This window comes from Sinocyclocheilus grahami, unplaced genomic scaffold (genome assembly GCF_001515645.1).
Source record: "Sinocyclocheilus grahami isolate Dianchi unplaced genomic scaffold, SAMN03320097.WGS_v1.1 scaffold526.1, whole genome shotgun sequence".
In the NCBI taxonomy this organism is placed as follows: domain Eukaryota; kingdom Metazoa; phylum Chordata; class Actinopteri; order Cypriniformes; family Cyprinidae; genus Sinocyclocheilus; species Sinocyclocheilus grahami.
The window spans coordinates 1,358,303-1,373,302 of NW_015505705.1; the positions used below are offsets into that span (position 1 = coordinate 1,358,303).

Genomic DNA, 15,000 nt, shown 5'->3' on the forward strand with positions numbered 1-15,000 from the left:
GCGGGTGTTGCAGTGCTTCAGTCCAAAAGAAGTGAAATAAAAAGTGCCCATCCATAAAAAAAAGTGTCTAACATGGTTCCGAATCGATGCATCTTTGTAAGAAAAATTTACATATTCAAAACGTAATAATCACTTTAATCTAGCTTGCGCCAACAGTTGTACACGGAAGCAGCTTCGTGCTGATGACGTATGAGGTAAGCGTTGCGCATGAGCCAGTGAGTTTGTGAAAACCAACGTTTGTTAACAGGAGCAAAGCAAGCTAAGTTTCCTTACTTTAGCAAAGGAAAACCAGTCTCCTCTTGGCTTATATCGAAATCCTCTGACATTCATCTTTACAAATCCTCGTTTTGTACTTCTAATTACTGACCGTTGTTTTGTTTTGATCTCTCTCCTGCGCTTCCTCGTTTGTCACTTCTGAGCGGCGCATGCGCAAAGCCGACCTCATGCGTAATCCGTCCGGAACTGATTCCGTTTACAACAGTGAGCGCAAGCTAGATTAAATTGATTATTACCTAACCGTTTAAGTATTGTACTGAAAGCTTAGCAACATGGTAATGGGAAAATCTATTGGAATCAAATGAGTATAAAGTAACTTTTGAGGTTCTGTCTCAGGATGCTGCCTTAGAAGGCCAATGTAGACAGTAGTCAGCAAGGGAGGTCACTGGGTTCTTGAACTGGTTATGTCAAACACTTTCCAGTTGAAATGTTCTGCAAAGTCCAAAGTCTATATTTTCTATTCTTCATTTTATCAGAGTGATATGTGTTTCTCGAAGATATGGTAAAACTGTCATAACTGTCAAAAGTAAACCATAGCCACAAAAACATTTTATGGTCATATGGCTGATTAACTTGAAGTTTAGATACCAATTCTGTCAGCAACATATAGAACATGTGAATTATTGCTGTCAAGAAGCATTATTGTAGTGAGCACATATGTGTGATAGCTTTTCAGATAGCACGGTTGCCTTTGAATTTAGTCTTATAAATTATTGTGAAACTACATAAGTGCAATTTATTTGTGTTAGTAAGATAATCATTAGAATTGTATTATTAATAGGCTTATGCAATGCTGCTTAATGTGTTACACAGGCTAACTGGTAGTCTCCAGGCCCCTGGAGGTGCAGCTTTTCCAGGGTTCCTGTCTTTCCCCCCAGGGATGCCCAGCTTCTCCACGACAGCATCTCCTGCTGCCCTCTCTGATCTTCACAACTCTGCCATGCAATCTGCTCTTCTGCAGGTATCTATATATTGATTGGAGGCTATGGCTCTTTATTTGATCATTAAAGGGCTACTGGATATTATTACTATGCCTGCTATTATGATTACTAGCAAGATTTTTAGAAGAATTTACTCTATGCAAATGTTAATGTTTGTTTTGTGTGTGTGATTGCAGGCTCACTCTGCATCAGCGCTTGACAGTTACCCTCCCCAGCCAAATGGATTCACTAACTACCCTGCAGCCGCAGGCTCAAGCTTCCCTCTGCAGCCAGGCCTGCATCCACCACTGGGCTGGCAGTAACTCATTGTGAGTTACAGAGGGCAGGCATATCGAAAACTATGTGACATTTTGTGTGAAGTGTGCGTAAACAATGACGAACATTGTGGACTATGGTGCTCTGCATGGAAAAGGGTGTGTCATAACACAATTATGGGTAAAATTCAGAAACTAATGTGGAAGCTCTACTCTCCAATAATTTCCTTTAGAAGATACTCACAAGTCTCAAATCAAGACGAGCTTGTGGTTTAGCACACTGCATTAGTAGAACATAATTTTGATTGACTTTTGAGGGCTGGGCTGTTTGTTATACGTATTTGAATGAAATGAATACTGTTCTTTAGTATTTTTTATTTTTTTGTAGAAGTAATTAGGGCTTAACTCTAAGTATCATAATTTTAAAAAATGAATACTAAAATGAATTTTAAATATACACCATTAGAGGAAATGTGAACAGTGTGGGTGTCTAAATTTTACTAAACTGTTTTTCCCTGTATCATGATAGTGAGTTAACGGACCTTTTCTTCAAATGTCTGTTAAATGCTGTACATGTAAATACCCTTTGAGAATGGGTAAATTAGGTGTTTGATCTTTGTACTGTAGATGTTCTGTTTTTTTTTCTCCTAGGTTACCTTGCAATCTCCTCTAAAGAAGTTGAGTTGCTTTGCAACTCCTAAGTGACTTTAGTGTTACATATTTTACACTCTTGTGCAATTTGCTGATATTAAGGTCAGAACCATGAATTTGACATGTATACAATGTAGATCTCAGAGTCTACAGTACTCGCGTTTGTTTTCATTATATATTTTAAAATATAATAAAGAATATGGTAGGTTTAGTCTAGTATGTTCTAACAGCATCATGAAATAAAAGTTCTTTTCTTAGATTTTCTTTGTTGTTTGTCTTTATTCAGAATTTTTTGGTTAGCAGAAGATATATCACTATACCTGTTCAGGACTTTCCAGAATGGCCACAAAACCCACAGCAACTTTCTAAATTGAGATGCAATGTAAGCAGTCACTACAGACAAACAAAAACAAATTCAAAATGATTTGCTGCCGGAATTCCAATAATACCAGATTAATTGTAAAAGATTATTGAAATTAGTGAATTGCAATTGGTTTTTAGATGGCTGCTATTGCTGTTTATGTATTTATATATAGAAAAGTTATGTTAATTTACCATAGATAATGTGTTGGAAGGAAGTTTTTATTGTATTTACTGATTTCCCCTTTTTGATTGTTCGAGAAAACCTGACAAAGTAACTATTGAGGTCTTTGCTGGTAAACTTTTTCAGAGAACCGCTATAAAATCGATTACTGTATTTTTGACGTTGATTTACCCTGCTTATACTTTTGGTCACATAGCGGGAGTGAAATAATTACTTTCATCTTTTCCACATCATGAGACTCCTGCCATTACTAGTTTCCACTTGACCCTTCGATCACTTACCTGGTGTTACGCAATACTACCTATGAGTTCCTGCATGTAAGCAATGGATGAAATTCCTCACTAGATATAGATAATACTAAATATTTATATAGTAAATATAGTTATAAAAGAATTAGAAATAGTAATCCATCAAAATTCTATTCAAATACAATTTAGCCTAAAAAATCCCATACTTTAGCAGCAACATTTTTGATAATCATGCTTTACTGATATGCAAAGTGGAAATAACTACATTTTTTATACTGATCTACCTACCAGACTGTTTCATAAATCACTGGAGGGAGGGAGGGAGGGAGGGAGGGGAAGGGAGGGAGGGGGGAGAGAGGGGGTCACATCACAGTGGAGTCAGCTGTCTTAACCGTGGCTTGTGTACTGCAAACACATACCAGCTTCATCACTGTGTCTGATCCTGAACAATCAGTGTTTTCGAACAAATCTTTTCCGTGAATGATTCAGTGACTCAGTCATAAAGACAGTCTTGTTTCCTTCTTGAATGAGAAAGAGTTGTTGAATGAAAAGTTTGAGTCTGAATTCGGAATAACATTAAATAGTGCTCTTATATTTGTGCCACATAAATATATGAGAAAATAGTAAGAGCAGAATGATAGTAGGCTATGCTATATTGCATAAGACTGTAAACTCTTGTATAGTCTAATGTTTAATATAAAACGTACATGAATTCATCCATTTAAGACTCGCAATTAGTATTTACGTATGGCATTTACTAAGTAGCCACATTTTCATTTTTGTTTGTATTTAGATCTTGACCAAAGACTCAGTGACAGTTTCTGTGGATGGTGTTGTGTACTTCCGTGTAAATGACCCTGTTGCCTCAGTGGCAAACGTGACAAATGCAGATTACTCCACCCGCCTACTGGCCCAGACCACCTTGAGGAATGTCCTGGGCACCAAGAACATGTCTGAGGTCCTTTCTGACCGAGAAGGCATCTCCCAAAGTATGCAGGTGAGTGTGATAGTGAAAAAGACAGGTATAATGGCGTCGCTAATTGTGCATCAATGAGATAATTGCAGGTCCGATTCAAGTAGCTGAAAGTTTGTCCTATAATTCTGCTGCAGATGACTCTAGATGAGGCCACAGATTCATGGGGAATCAAGGTGGAGCGGGTGGAGATTAAAGATGTTAAACTGCCAAAGCAACTGCAGAGAGCAATGGCTGCCGAGGCGGAGGCGGCCCGTGAGGCCAGAGCGAAGGTGAGCATTACTGCCACACATTACTAATATATGTAAATGTAATTAAATGGTAAAAAATTACACCACATTTAATTTACAATTTGTGATGCCACACCCTAAAATGGTTTGTGATAACACAGGTCATTGCAGCAGAGGGTGCATCCAGGGCTCTGAAGGAGGCGTCTCTTGTGATCTCAGAGTCTCCATCTGCCCTTCAGCTCCGATACCTCCAAACCCTCAACACCATCGCAGCTGAGAAGAACTCTACCATCATCTTCCCTCTGCCCATGGATGTCATAAGCCACTTCATGAAGAAATGATCGCTGAATATTCCCGAAGTTTACAGATGCTTGCAAGCCATTCATTTAGAAATTTTACATGATTTTCTTATGTGTCATGTTTAACATATTTCAGTTTTTTTGTGTGTATTGAAGGGATGTCATTTATCTATAACAGGGAAGAGTGACAAGTTTTACAAATTATTTATTTAAAAAAATACAATGCGTCATATTTTAGAACATATATCAATGTGTAACAACTTTCAAATGCCAATTTTATATTCTTATATACAATGTATGCATGAAGTTAAATAAATTTCAATAAAAACTGATTTTACATTTTTAAAACATTTAAAGTCATTTTCACCCATGTGAATGATGGTGTCTTTCATCTGTTCTTCATCTAACCATAAAAAACGATTCATTCTGATCCCAAAAAGGAACCAAGAACATCTACACACATCAGAGTCCTTGGTTCCAGATTTTTATACTCTGTTCACACAAGTGTTTTCTAACGTTCCACTAGAGTAGAGGACACTATTGTGCCAAAGAGTTCGAGGAAATGAGCTCCCAGTGTCCATGTTATGGTGGTAGTTCTAAGATTTCTGTGTGGTTTTCCATAATCTCTTCTGTCAGTATGATGGATTCCTCATACACATCCAGACGGAGACAAAGAATAACACTAAGGGGAAAGTATGTGTCAATGTGTTACATTTGAAATTTCAACTGAGACAAAATTTTAATAATTAAACATAATAATAATAGCAACATTGAACTATTAATTAGTTTTAGTTCACTTAAAAATTAACATTTGATTTGCATTCAGTTACTACTACAGAAAGCTTGGTATATAGTGCACAGGTCATGTGGACTACTTTTTTGGTCTTTTTAGTGGCAAGTAATTTGATTCATCCCAGTGATTAGAATCTTTTGAACCCAATTACCAAAAGTATTAAGAAGCGTTCACTGATTTGTTCAGAGAGTAGTGTTGATTAAATTACTCTAAAAGAGTATTTAATGCAATTACATCAGAAGTAACTGTAATTAAATTACAGAAAAACAGAGTAATCCCTTTTACTAATTCAAGGGGAAAATAATTGTTTTTTGTTTTTGTTTTGTGTGTGTGTGTGTGTGTTATTGTGCTATGTTTTTACACAATCTGTTCAACCAATGAAATGCTCCTTCACAGTCCTTACTCGAATGCTATTGGCTCATCAGTCTTTGAATAAATCAGTCACTTTTCAAAAGGGAGCAACTTGAACGAAAAATAGTGTGGAAGTAAAGGACACTGATTCTTTTAAATAGAAAACAACACTTTTTGTACATTTTAAGTGAATTGCCATTATATGGCAGGAGCTGTGTATTAATTCTTCAGATTTCTACATTTATGTTCTACAGACAAAAACAACAGCATCTGAATTTGGGATGACATGACTGAATCACAGAATTTACGATTTTGCCTAAACTATTTCTTTAATAAAACCAGATGTTTTCACAAGTATAATGGTTGCAGTTGAGGAATATAGGCCTAGAGGTGGGCTACTTACCAGATCAGGACAGCTGGTATGAGAGTTAGGCCTGCAGCCAGCAGGAAACTAAACCCGGAGAACCAGGAGAGTGTAGCTGCATAGATGCTGCTGAACATTGTAAATGAAACACCAACACTCAGCATCTCCACAAAGGCTACACACGCAAACATGGCACCTGTACACAAACACACAGCCACAAGGAACAACCTTACAGCCATCAATAATTCAGAGTTCAAGTGAATTGGGAATGTTCTATTTTTTGGGAACGCCTGGATTTGTTTGCTGGGAATGAACGAAAAACTTAAACAAAATTAAAATGTAAGTTTATATATTCTATTCTATTCTATTTTACTGTGATTCTTACCTTGCTCAGATCCAGACACTATTTTGGACATCATGGATCGTAAGACAGGAGTTGGCATGATGGACAGCAGCAAAGGCAACCTCACTGCAATGAATAAAACATACACAATTGTTTTACCTGAAAATAGACCAACCAGCCACCCTTTAGAATCTCCATAAATGCCCAAACTCAGTCTTACCCAGGAACATGAGCAGGGTAGACTTTGCAAACGCTGCCATGATGAGGCCGGCTGCCACAGACATCAGCCCCAGCAGGATGATGTAGGCATCAGGCAGATAGCGGGACAGCAGCGCCACACCGGCGAAACTCACCAGATAGATGGCAGTGGACAGAGCCGAGCCATAACCCACAAACACCTCACTCCAACACAGAGGTGTGTTCAGCTCATACAAGATAAAGATGGACATGCCACCCTGCAGGGCTACCTGTGAAGGACACAATCATCATCTTAGTGCTTAAATTGGGGCTAACTCCTCATCTTTCAACTAAAACTAAAACTAAAATAAAAGTAATATACTATATTATATAATAATATATTATACTTAATTTTACATATTTTTAAGTGTTCATCTTTATTTCTATATTGAAATATTTTTGAACTATAAATTTACATTATGAAATATAAAGACACAATAATGAGAAACAGGCACATTTATGACATAAAATCACACTGTGAGTTATATATGTAATTATCCATTCATATTTTTAATTGACTTCCGTTGTATCAACTTAAGAAGGCTTATAATATAACCTGTCAATATAACTAGTTTGGAAGCATCCATTATTTCTTGTATTTGCATTTCCGTTTGGTGCCACTAGAGGCACTTCACTGTGACTTCTGATGTACCACAAACAGATGGAGCTTGTGAATAATGCCAGAATAATCATAATCACCCTGAAAAAGGCAAAAGCAGCCAGCATGAGCAACAGCACTATGTTCCTTCTCCGTTTCGAGGCTGCAAAGAGCAGGTAGACACCCTGCAGATGGGCGGCAAGAGCTTGAGACTGGTTCAGTCGAGGGGCTTCAAAAGCTGAGTGACCGGACGAAGACAGACTGGGATTTGGAAGAACCAGGGACTCCTTCAAAACCACCAGCACATAGAAGAGGTTTATCAGATGTAGAAAGACCGCGGTGAGGAAGGGCCAGGTGAAGCCAGCTGCTTTGATGTAGAATCCAGTGCACAGAGAAGCTAAGCCAGTCAAAACCCCTAAAATCATGTCCAGTCGAGCCATTCGGACAGTCTTCTGTCCTTCCAGATCTTCTCCGCAGAGGTCGGCTACATAGGCGAAACATCCACCGATCAGAGTGGTGGGGCCTCCCATCAGGCCTGATAGGAAGGAGGCAGCTAACAGGTAATTGAGACTGAAGGAGAATCTACTGACCAAAACATAGCAGAGGGCGAACAGAGTGTCACCCACCAGAGGAGGAACAATGGCAACTTTACGCCCGCAGTAGTCACTGTATGAGACCAGGAGCAACGCTGAAATGAGACTGGGAATAAGGAAGCACAGTTCACTCTTGAGGAGAAAAATTGACGTCTCCTTCTGCACTGCCTGAGAGAGGAGAAAATAAACTTTCAGATCAGATGTAAAAATCAGCCAGAACATAAAACAATGTAGATATTTTTTTTTTTAGCAGTTCTTAGTTATGCCTGTAAAGCTTAGTTAACTGAGTCGTGGGAGAAGTAGAGAGTGAAAGAGAACATGAAATATGACACTGGTAATTCAAATATATCAAATGACAGGCAGCTCCACAGTAAGAGCTTGTGAATTGAAAAATAATTTTTACACACAAGGACTACAAACAGAAACAAGTACAAAACATGAGCTCAACTTAAGCAAATATAACTGGTTCTCCATGAACATCATCAATGTAAACTTTACCTAGTTAACAAAGCAAACAGTTTAGTCTCTGCGCGCCCTCATTCTATTTCAACTTTTTAATGTCTTTCTCTGAGCTGTTTCATTTGCTGCTATTTTTTAAATGTTAAAAATGTTATTTTAGTAGTATTTATACTGTTATAATTTTTTATAATGACATTATTTTTTATTATTCTATTTTATATATTACTATTTAAGTTTATTTTTTATTTCAGTTTTAGTTTTTACTTTTTTCCAGTTTTAGTCCAGTATTTTTAGTGCTTCAGCATAAATGTATTTCAGTTAGTTGCCTAAGCATTTTGTTTAATTAGATTTTTTCAAAAATGTTTTTAATGGTTTTAGTTTTATAGATAATGTCCAGATGTTTTATTTCCCCTATATGATCAATTTAGGGGAAATTAATTTAGGGTGTCTTTTCTAGGAACTTAAAAATAATATTCATAATTTCAGTTCAATTGGTATATATTAAATCAATTTGTAATTAAAACAAAACAAAAGCAGCTGTCTTCGTCATAACAGAGAACAATTACCAAATAGGTTATTTATTCATCAGAAACAATCCAATTCTTTTTCATTTTTATACATTTTAAAGTTTTAGATTCAAAGTTAAAGATGGCTAATTTGTTGTGTTACTTAACTGTCACACACCATCACACAGATCTACAGGACATGTGATAAATGCCTTCATATAGAAACAGAAGAAGATTTTAATAAGTCAGAAGTGGCCATGACTGAGGCAGCTAAAGGCTCTGACCTGGTGAATGGTGACATAGCTGTGGTTGTTTGAGCAGTGAGACAGACTCTCAGCAGGGTAGGTCGTGCCACTCAGCTCAAACCACAGCCTACGGTACACATACTGCTGCAGCAGAGGGTAGATCATAAACATGGCAAACGCATACAGGCCAACTGCCGGCTCGATCAGGAGCACACGGCCCATCCCACTTCCTGCTCTACACCGGCAAAAATACCTGGAGAGATGCTTGAGAAAACAGTCACTAAACTAATGGAAACCAAAAATAAACAGTAAGAGAGGAATCTAATCATTTATTATGAATATATAATGAAAGTCTCTTGGTTACGGCCATAGATGGATTTGGCGGTTCTTACCTGCAAGTTATGATAAGAGAAATCGTTCCATATTTAAAGCATTTTTTTCCTTCTTCAAATCCACTCAAAAAGTCACAGGGCACGGTGAACAGAAAGACCTGTTTATCCAATGTGATTATTCATTTGGGACCTCAGAGCCTGTAAGACAGAGACTTCCACTCCTCGCGTTTGTTTGTCAAGACTACAAATCCTCAAAGGAACACACACCCTCAGAACACGTATGTGTGTTTAGAAAGGAGGAAGAAGTGGAAACGAGTAAGGAGGAGAGTTGGAATAAGCACAAGAGGTGCAAAATGTATTTGGACAATTAGAATGTTAGAATGTCACTGCAGTGGCATTTATTTTAAAGAACTACAGCAAGTGAATTGAAATTACGGAAGAATTCTGTTCTTCAAACACTCTGCTCTCAGAACTTTGGCTAACGTTCTGACAAGGTTCTCTCTGAATAAACTTTCTTCCAGTAATGTTACTTGAATGTTCATTCAGTTATCTGCTCTTAAATAATGTTCTCAAAATGGTGGCACTAAAACATCCATTATACATCGTTCATGGAATGTTTTTTATCCAATCGTCTAATATATCCTACTACTTACTAGTTTCAGATGGTTCCGAGAACATTCACAAGTAACATTCTCATAATGCTTGCAATGATGTAATGCAACATTCTATTAATCTTTTCTCTAACGTTCACATAATCAAGAAAAATGAGAACATTCAGAGAACATTCATTAATAACAATTTAATAACTTCATGTGAATGTTAGCAAAGCATACTTAGAACATATTTTTGTTAGCTGGGCTCATTCAGATCTAATGTAATGATATTTATAATAGTTGTTGGGGCCATTTTATACAGGTACATTAATTATTATTCACAAATAAGCGAAAAAGCATGTCCTTTTTTAATATTTTAATATTCATCCCCACCCCCCTAGTGAATACAAATGAGTTATATATAAATTCTTTCCATTCCTTAGTATTATATTCTCTATGCTACAGTTACAGTGTGAACCATCACAAGTTGAAAACATACACGGGGAAGGAATGATCCGCCAAGACAAACATGCATCGATTACTGTGCACTACAACACAATAAATAGCTTACAAGCGACTGTAAATCCAGTAAAAAAAAGACATAATAGAAGTCAAATGCTAGTAAATAGACAGATGGACAAATTTCATTCAGTACAATAAGTGACTCCACTACTCCCAGTTTACATTGACTGTGTCAGTATTTTCAGGGGCAAGTTGACATTCAGCAGTTTAGATGTCCACGGGACAAAGAGTCAGTGCTTCTCAGAACGTGATTCTGTTGTTTCATATCATTCATCATAGTCTATGGACTAATGCCATAGTGAAGGTTATCTTGAGGAGCATAGAAAAAAAAACAATGAGCTCTTACAGGATTTTTAAGTATACAATTAAACATAGTTTCTCCTTTTAGTAAATGTAGATTAGTAACAATTTTGCACTTTGTTATAAACCATAGCAGGTGCAGATTGAGGTTGCTGAGGTTTTTTGTTTAGACATTAATTTAGAACATAAATGTTACCCTGGAGCACAAAACCAGTCTTAAGTCGCTGGGGTATATTTGTAGCAATAGCCAAAAATACATTGTGTGGGTCAAAATGATCGATTTTTCTTTTATGCCAAAAAATCATTAGGATATTAAGTAAAGATTATGTTCCATGAAGATATTTGGTAAATTTCCTACCGTAAATATATCAAAACTTAATTTTTGATTAGTAATATGCATTGCTAAGGACTTCATTTGGACAACTTTAAAGGCGATTTTCTCAATATTTAGATTTTTTTTGCACCCTCAGATTCTAGATTTTCAAATAGTTGTAACTCAGACAAATATTGTCCTATCCTAACAAACCACACATCAATGGAAAGCTTATTTATTCAGTATTTATGTATTATGTATTTTGTAAAATTGACACTTAAGATTGGTTTTGTGGTCCAGGGTCACAAATATACAATATGAAAAAAGTAAAACAAAAATAAAATGTAAAATTAAATTCTAGTAAAATCAATCTATTTAAAAAGAGAATTGCTGAAAAAACCCTAAATAAAACTAATGAATAAAATAAGCAAACAAATATTTAAAAAAAAAATTTCTTGTATCAAACCAGATATTAGAAGCATATTACCTGTTTGTTAGGTGGCTATAATGTAATAACCTTTTACCCTAAATAAAACTAATGAATAAAATAAGCAAACAAATATTTAAAAAAAAGATTTTCTTGTATCAAACCAGATATTAGAAGCATATTACCTGTTTGTTAGGTGGCTATAATGTAATAACCTTTTCGTTTTTGCTACTTTGCACAACAAATGAAGGCACATTCCTGAAACATTTATGTAATTGTTGTAGTGAATCAAAATTATTCAGAATTTTAGACAAATTACTAATGTAAAATGATCTGCTGTTGTTTAATAAAAAGGTTTTTATTTTTAAAAAGGCGCTTTTAAAATTTTAAACAATTTTTTTGTAATTTCTTTTAATGGGGTGGTATTGTGCTTGACAGGAAACATCCAGAAAACTCCTTAGCATCTGTTGCCAGAGTAGCAAAAAATAAACAACGACAAATCATTTGTATCACAGTGACAGAAGCAAATTAAATTAATTCAGAATGTAAAGCTACATAATTTAAAAATGCATTAGAATTAGAATAAAAAATACATTTCACAGTAATTAAAAAAATGTAAAAGTAAACAACAGTGTCTCTAATGAAGAAAAACATCTGCAAATACATACTTGCGGTGTGTGTGTGTGGATTTTTTGTAGATTGCTGGTCTTGTATAGCAGATTACTTCTGTGTATGATACCCTGTACAAACACCAACTGATAATACTTTAGAAAAAAATATTATCAGTGAAGAGTTTACAAAAATTCTCATTCGTATCAAAAGTGTCAAAGGTTGCCCATTGAAAGATGTATCAATAGTAAAAACACACAAAAAAAGAAAAAAAAATCCAATCCAAATTTTAAAAAATTCAAAGAATTGGCATCTTTGTTTTGAAATATCAAAACCCACTTTACAAGAACAATGTGCTATTATTTTTCTTACAAATAAATAAATAAATAAATAAATCATGTTATACTGAAAAACTGAGAACTGCCTTTAAGACAGAGCAAAATATTTTCCCTGAACTTTACCATACAACAATTAAAGACAGTTACATTCTTTTCTAGTTCACTCATACAGAGATCTCTCTCTCTAGGTTATGCTACACTCTACAGAGGTAATACAAGAGTTAACCAGCATTACAATAAAGATGAAATCCAAACATACATTTAACTGCCATATTATACCTCCATAAAACCTTTACACATCTGTAACATACCTACAACACACCTCTGACAGGTGTGGCATCAGGTGGAGTTAATTAAGAAAGTTCTGTCCTATTAGTTATGGGTAAAATATTGTCCTCAAACATAAAAAAAACTCATTCCTATTCCTAAAAGCTATCATCCCCAGGAGTCTGAGCATCTACGCTAACATGACAACTATTCTAGGATTCACATTAAGAATGGAAGACTTCCATCACATGCACATCAAGTAGCAAAATGTCCATTAAATGACAAAGTACTAATAAAAGTTACAACTACAATTTACAACAACATTTCCTGTAGTCGGTACCTATACATTTGCTTGATCTCCCTGTTTTATGTCATGCATGACGTTAGAGCACTTGCTTTTGTCAGATAAGTTAGGAAGAACAGGAAGAACAGACTTGATGCTGAAGACTTTTTTGTCTTGTTAACCAAGCAACCGGTAAAATCTGGCACAATGAATCTGTGCCAGCGAAGGTGTCATGTCATGTCAGCAAGCAAACTGCTCTGTGTATGAAGAAACACTTGTTTGAAAAAGCTGGTTTTGATATTAGCTGGATTAGTCTTTTGGAGGGTCCAGGAAAACATACTGTAACTGCTCATGCACCAGTGGAAGGCATTGCAGTTTGTTAAGACAATGTGAAGAGGCCTTTATACTGCAAAAAGTCATTTCCTAAATCAGTATTTTGTTTAGATAAAATTATCTAAACATTTTAAAATATTTTTATTATGATTGTGCAATTCAAAAGCTAGGGTAGATTTTCTTTTTGAAAGAAAATAACTGTTTTATTCAACAATGACGTCATTTCCTAAATCAGTATTTTGTTTAGATAAAATTATCTAAACATTTTTAAATATTTTTATTATGATTGTGCAATTCAAAAGCTAGGGTAGATTTTCTTTTTGAAAGAAAATAACTGTTTTATTCAACAATGATGAATTAAATTGGTGACAGTAAAGACATCCATAATGTAATACATTTCTGTTTTAAATAAATGAAGGAAAAAAAACTCAAATAAAATAAATAAACAATAGCAAATGATTTTGTGCACCAAATCAGCATATCAGAATGATTTCTAAATGATCATGTGACACTGAAGCCTGAAGTAATGATGCTGAAAATTCAGCTTTACCGTAATGGCAATAAGTTAGATAGAAAACAGTTATTTTAAACTGTAATGATATATCATAATAGTACTGTTTCATTGTTTATTTTTATCAAATAAATGCAGCCTCGGTCTGCATAAAAAACATGGGGATAAGACAGACGGATAGAAAATAAATAAATAAATACATATATAGATAGCCTCAACACAAGTCATAATATCTTTATCTTAAGAATATTGGAATATTTTTACTGTAAGAAAAAATAATTAAGAAAAAGACATTTTGCAGTATATATGCAGGGCTGCCGCTATGGTTTCTGGGCCCCTTGAACAGCATAGAGTCGGGCCTCGGTAGAAATGTAATTCGGGCCCCCTCTCCCTCGTCGGACCCTTGGAATTGTCCTTACCTCCCCCCCTTCCCCGTAACCGTGCTCCTGTATATACGTCTTGACTAATTTGAAACATTCTGAATCAAAACTTGTGAGATTTGTAAAATCAGAAGACATATCACATAAAAAAATAAACCAGACCACAAAAAATGCTGGTGCATTTATCTGTTGGAAGAAGGTAGGGCAGAAACCTAAAGTGCTTTTTGTTGTATAAAGTTCTCTTATGTCATTCAGAAGAAACTACAGACATTAGTGTTGGAGCCCAACAGCATGTTTTAGAGTCAAATCTAAAGACGAGCTACATTTTTGTACACAAAAATGGTCCTGCCTCAATGCACACCAAGCATTGTTGGCAGCACATCATTAGCATTAGCATTAGCATTAGCATCATTAGCACTTTCATTCTGATGCTATGCGTTTATGAAGTCCGATCATCTGACAAAAAAAAACTTTTTTGGAAGTGACAGAGGCTGTCTGGCAGTTGGGATTGACAATCTTAATAAATAGAACTTGACGGTCTGCACACCAAAACGAAGCGCTGCTGTCACAATGGACAGTAACAGAAAACGGGCTATGTGGCTGATGCAACTGAGATTCAGTAAAACAGCTCATCTGGGTAAATTGTTGGCGTTTGAGATCCGTGCAGGGGACGAGCGTGCTGCTGGTGAGCCTCTGAGAGTGGGCGTTCCTGGTGCCGGAGACGCCACCTTGTGAGTGGGCGTACAGGGGCCAGGAGAACAGGAGTGTGTGGGGGTCCCTGGACCTGGAGAGTAAGGATAAGGAGGGATATCAGGGCCGGGGAAGAAGGCTCTGTGGATAGGAGAAGAGGAAGGCGACAGATGGGGACTCGTCTGGAGAAGCCAGAG

The 15,000-nt window shown here is 36.0% G+C and overlaps 4 protein-coding genes across 6 annotated transcripts in view; 2 read left to right on the forward strand and 2 right to left on the reverse strand.

The window, feature by feature from the left end:
* LOC107555138 (proline and serine-rich protein 1-like) overlaps positions 1 to 495 on the forward strand; it is a 6,808-nt gene extending 6,313 nt beyond the window's left edge. The window contains exon 11 of the mRNA XM_016237837.1: positions 482 to 495. Within this exon, the coding sequence (XP_016093323.1) occupies positions 482 to 495 (14 nt within the window). The remainder of the gene's footprint in view (positions 1 to 481) is intronic.
* A 3,053-nt stretch (positions 496 to 3,548) lies between these two features.
* Positions 3,549 to 4,544, forward strand: LOC107555139 (erythrocyte band 7 integral membrane protein-like). The gene is made up of 4 exons (XM_016237838.1): positions 3,549 to 3,581; positions 3,708 to 3,911; positions 4,025 to 4,159; positions 4,279 to 4,544. Exons 1-4 carry the CDS (start codon positions 3,549 to 3,551, stop codon positions 4,456 to 4,458), a joined length of 552 nt encoding a protein of 183 aa, XP_016093324.1. The 3' UTR covers positions 4,459 to 4,544.
* Positions 4,545 to 4,690: 146 nt separating this feature from the next.
* LOC107555149 (solute carrier family 46 member 3-like) lies at positions 4,691 to 9,460 on the reverse strand. 2 transcript variants are annotated; one of them, XM_016237848.1, is made up of 7 exons: positions 9,298 to 9,460; positions 8,945 to 9,185; positions 7,204 to 7,863; positions 6,488 to 6,734; positions 6,310 to 6,393; positions 5,964 to 6,120; positions 4,691 to 5,098 (listed from the first exon to the last, which is right to left on the reverse strand). In XM_016237848.1, the coding sequence occupies exons 2-7, from the start codon at positions 9,125 to 9,127 to the stop codon at positions 4,999 to 5,001; spliced, it is 1,431 nt and encodes a 476-aa protein (XP_016093334.1). In that variant the 5' UTR covers positions 9,128 to 9,185; positions 9,298 to 9,460; the 3' UTR covers positions 4,691 to 4,998. The 2 variants fall into 2 exon arrangements, with proteins under 2 accessions (XP_016093334.1, XP_016093335.1); XM_016237849.1 differs by having other exon boundaries at positions 5,024 to 5,098; positions 5,964 to 6,053.
* A 4,450-nt stretch (positions 9,461 to 13,910) lies between these two features.
* Positions 13,911 to 15,000, reverse strand: part of LOC107555194 (microtubule-associated tumor suppressor candidate 2-like) — a 32,443-nt gene continuing 31,353 nt past the window's right edge. For both annotated transcript variants that reach the window (XM_016237915.1, XM_016237914.1), the window contains exon 14: positions 13,911 to 15,000. This exon is cut by the window's right edge and continues 91 nt beyond it. In XM_016237915.1, coding sequence (XP_016093401.1) covers positions 14,743 to 15,000 — 258 coding nt within the window. In that variant the 3' untranslated portion in view covers positions 13,911 to 14,742.

Coding starts and splice junctions, on each gene's coding strand:
- LOC107555139 (XM_016237838.1), top strand. CDS start 3,549: ATGATAGTAGGCTATGCTATATTGCATAAGACT. Junction 3,582..3,707: donor ATGCTATATTGCATAAGACT/GTAAACTCTTGT, acceptor GTTTGTATTTAG/ATCTTGACCAAAGACTCAGT. Junction 3,912..4,024: donor GCATCTCCCAAAGTATGCAG/GTGAGTGTGATA, acceptor ATTCTGCTGCAG/ATGACTCTAGATGAGGCCAC.
- LOC107555149 (XM_016237848.1), bottom strand. CDS start 9,127: ATGGGCCGTGTGCTCCTGATCGAGCCGGCAGTTGGCCTGTATGCGTTT. Junction 7,864..8,944: donor GCTATGTCACCATTCACCAG/GTCAGAGCCTTT, acceptor CTCCTCTCTCAG/GCAGTGCAGAAGGAGACGTC. Junction 5,099..5,963: donor ATACCAGCTGTCCTGATCTG/GTAAGTAGCCCA, acceptor CTTTCCCCTTAG/TGTTATTCTTTGTCTCCGTC.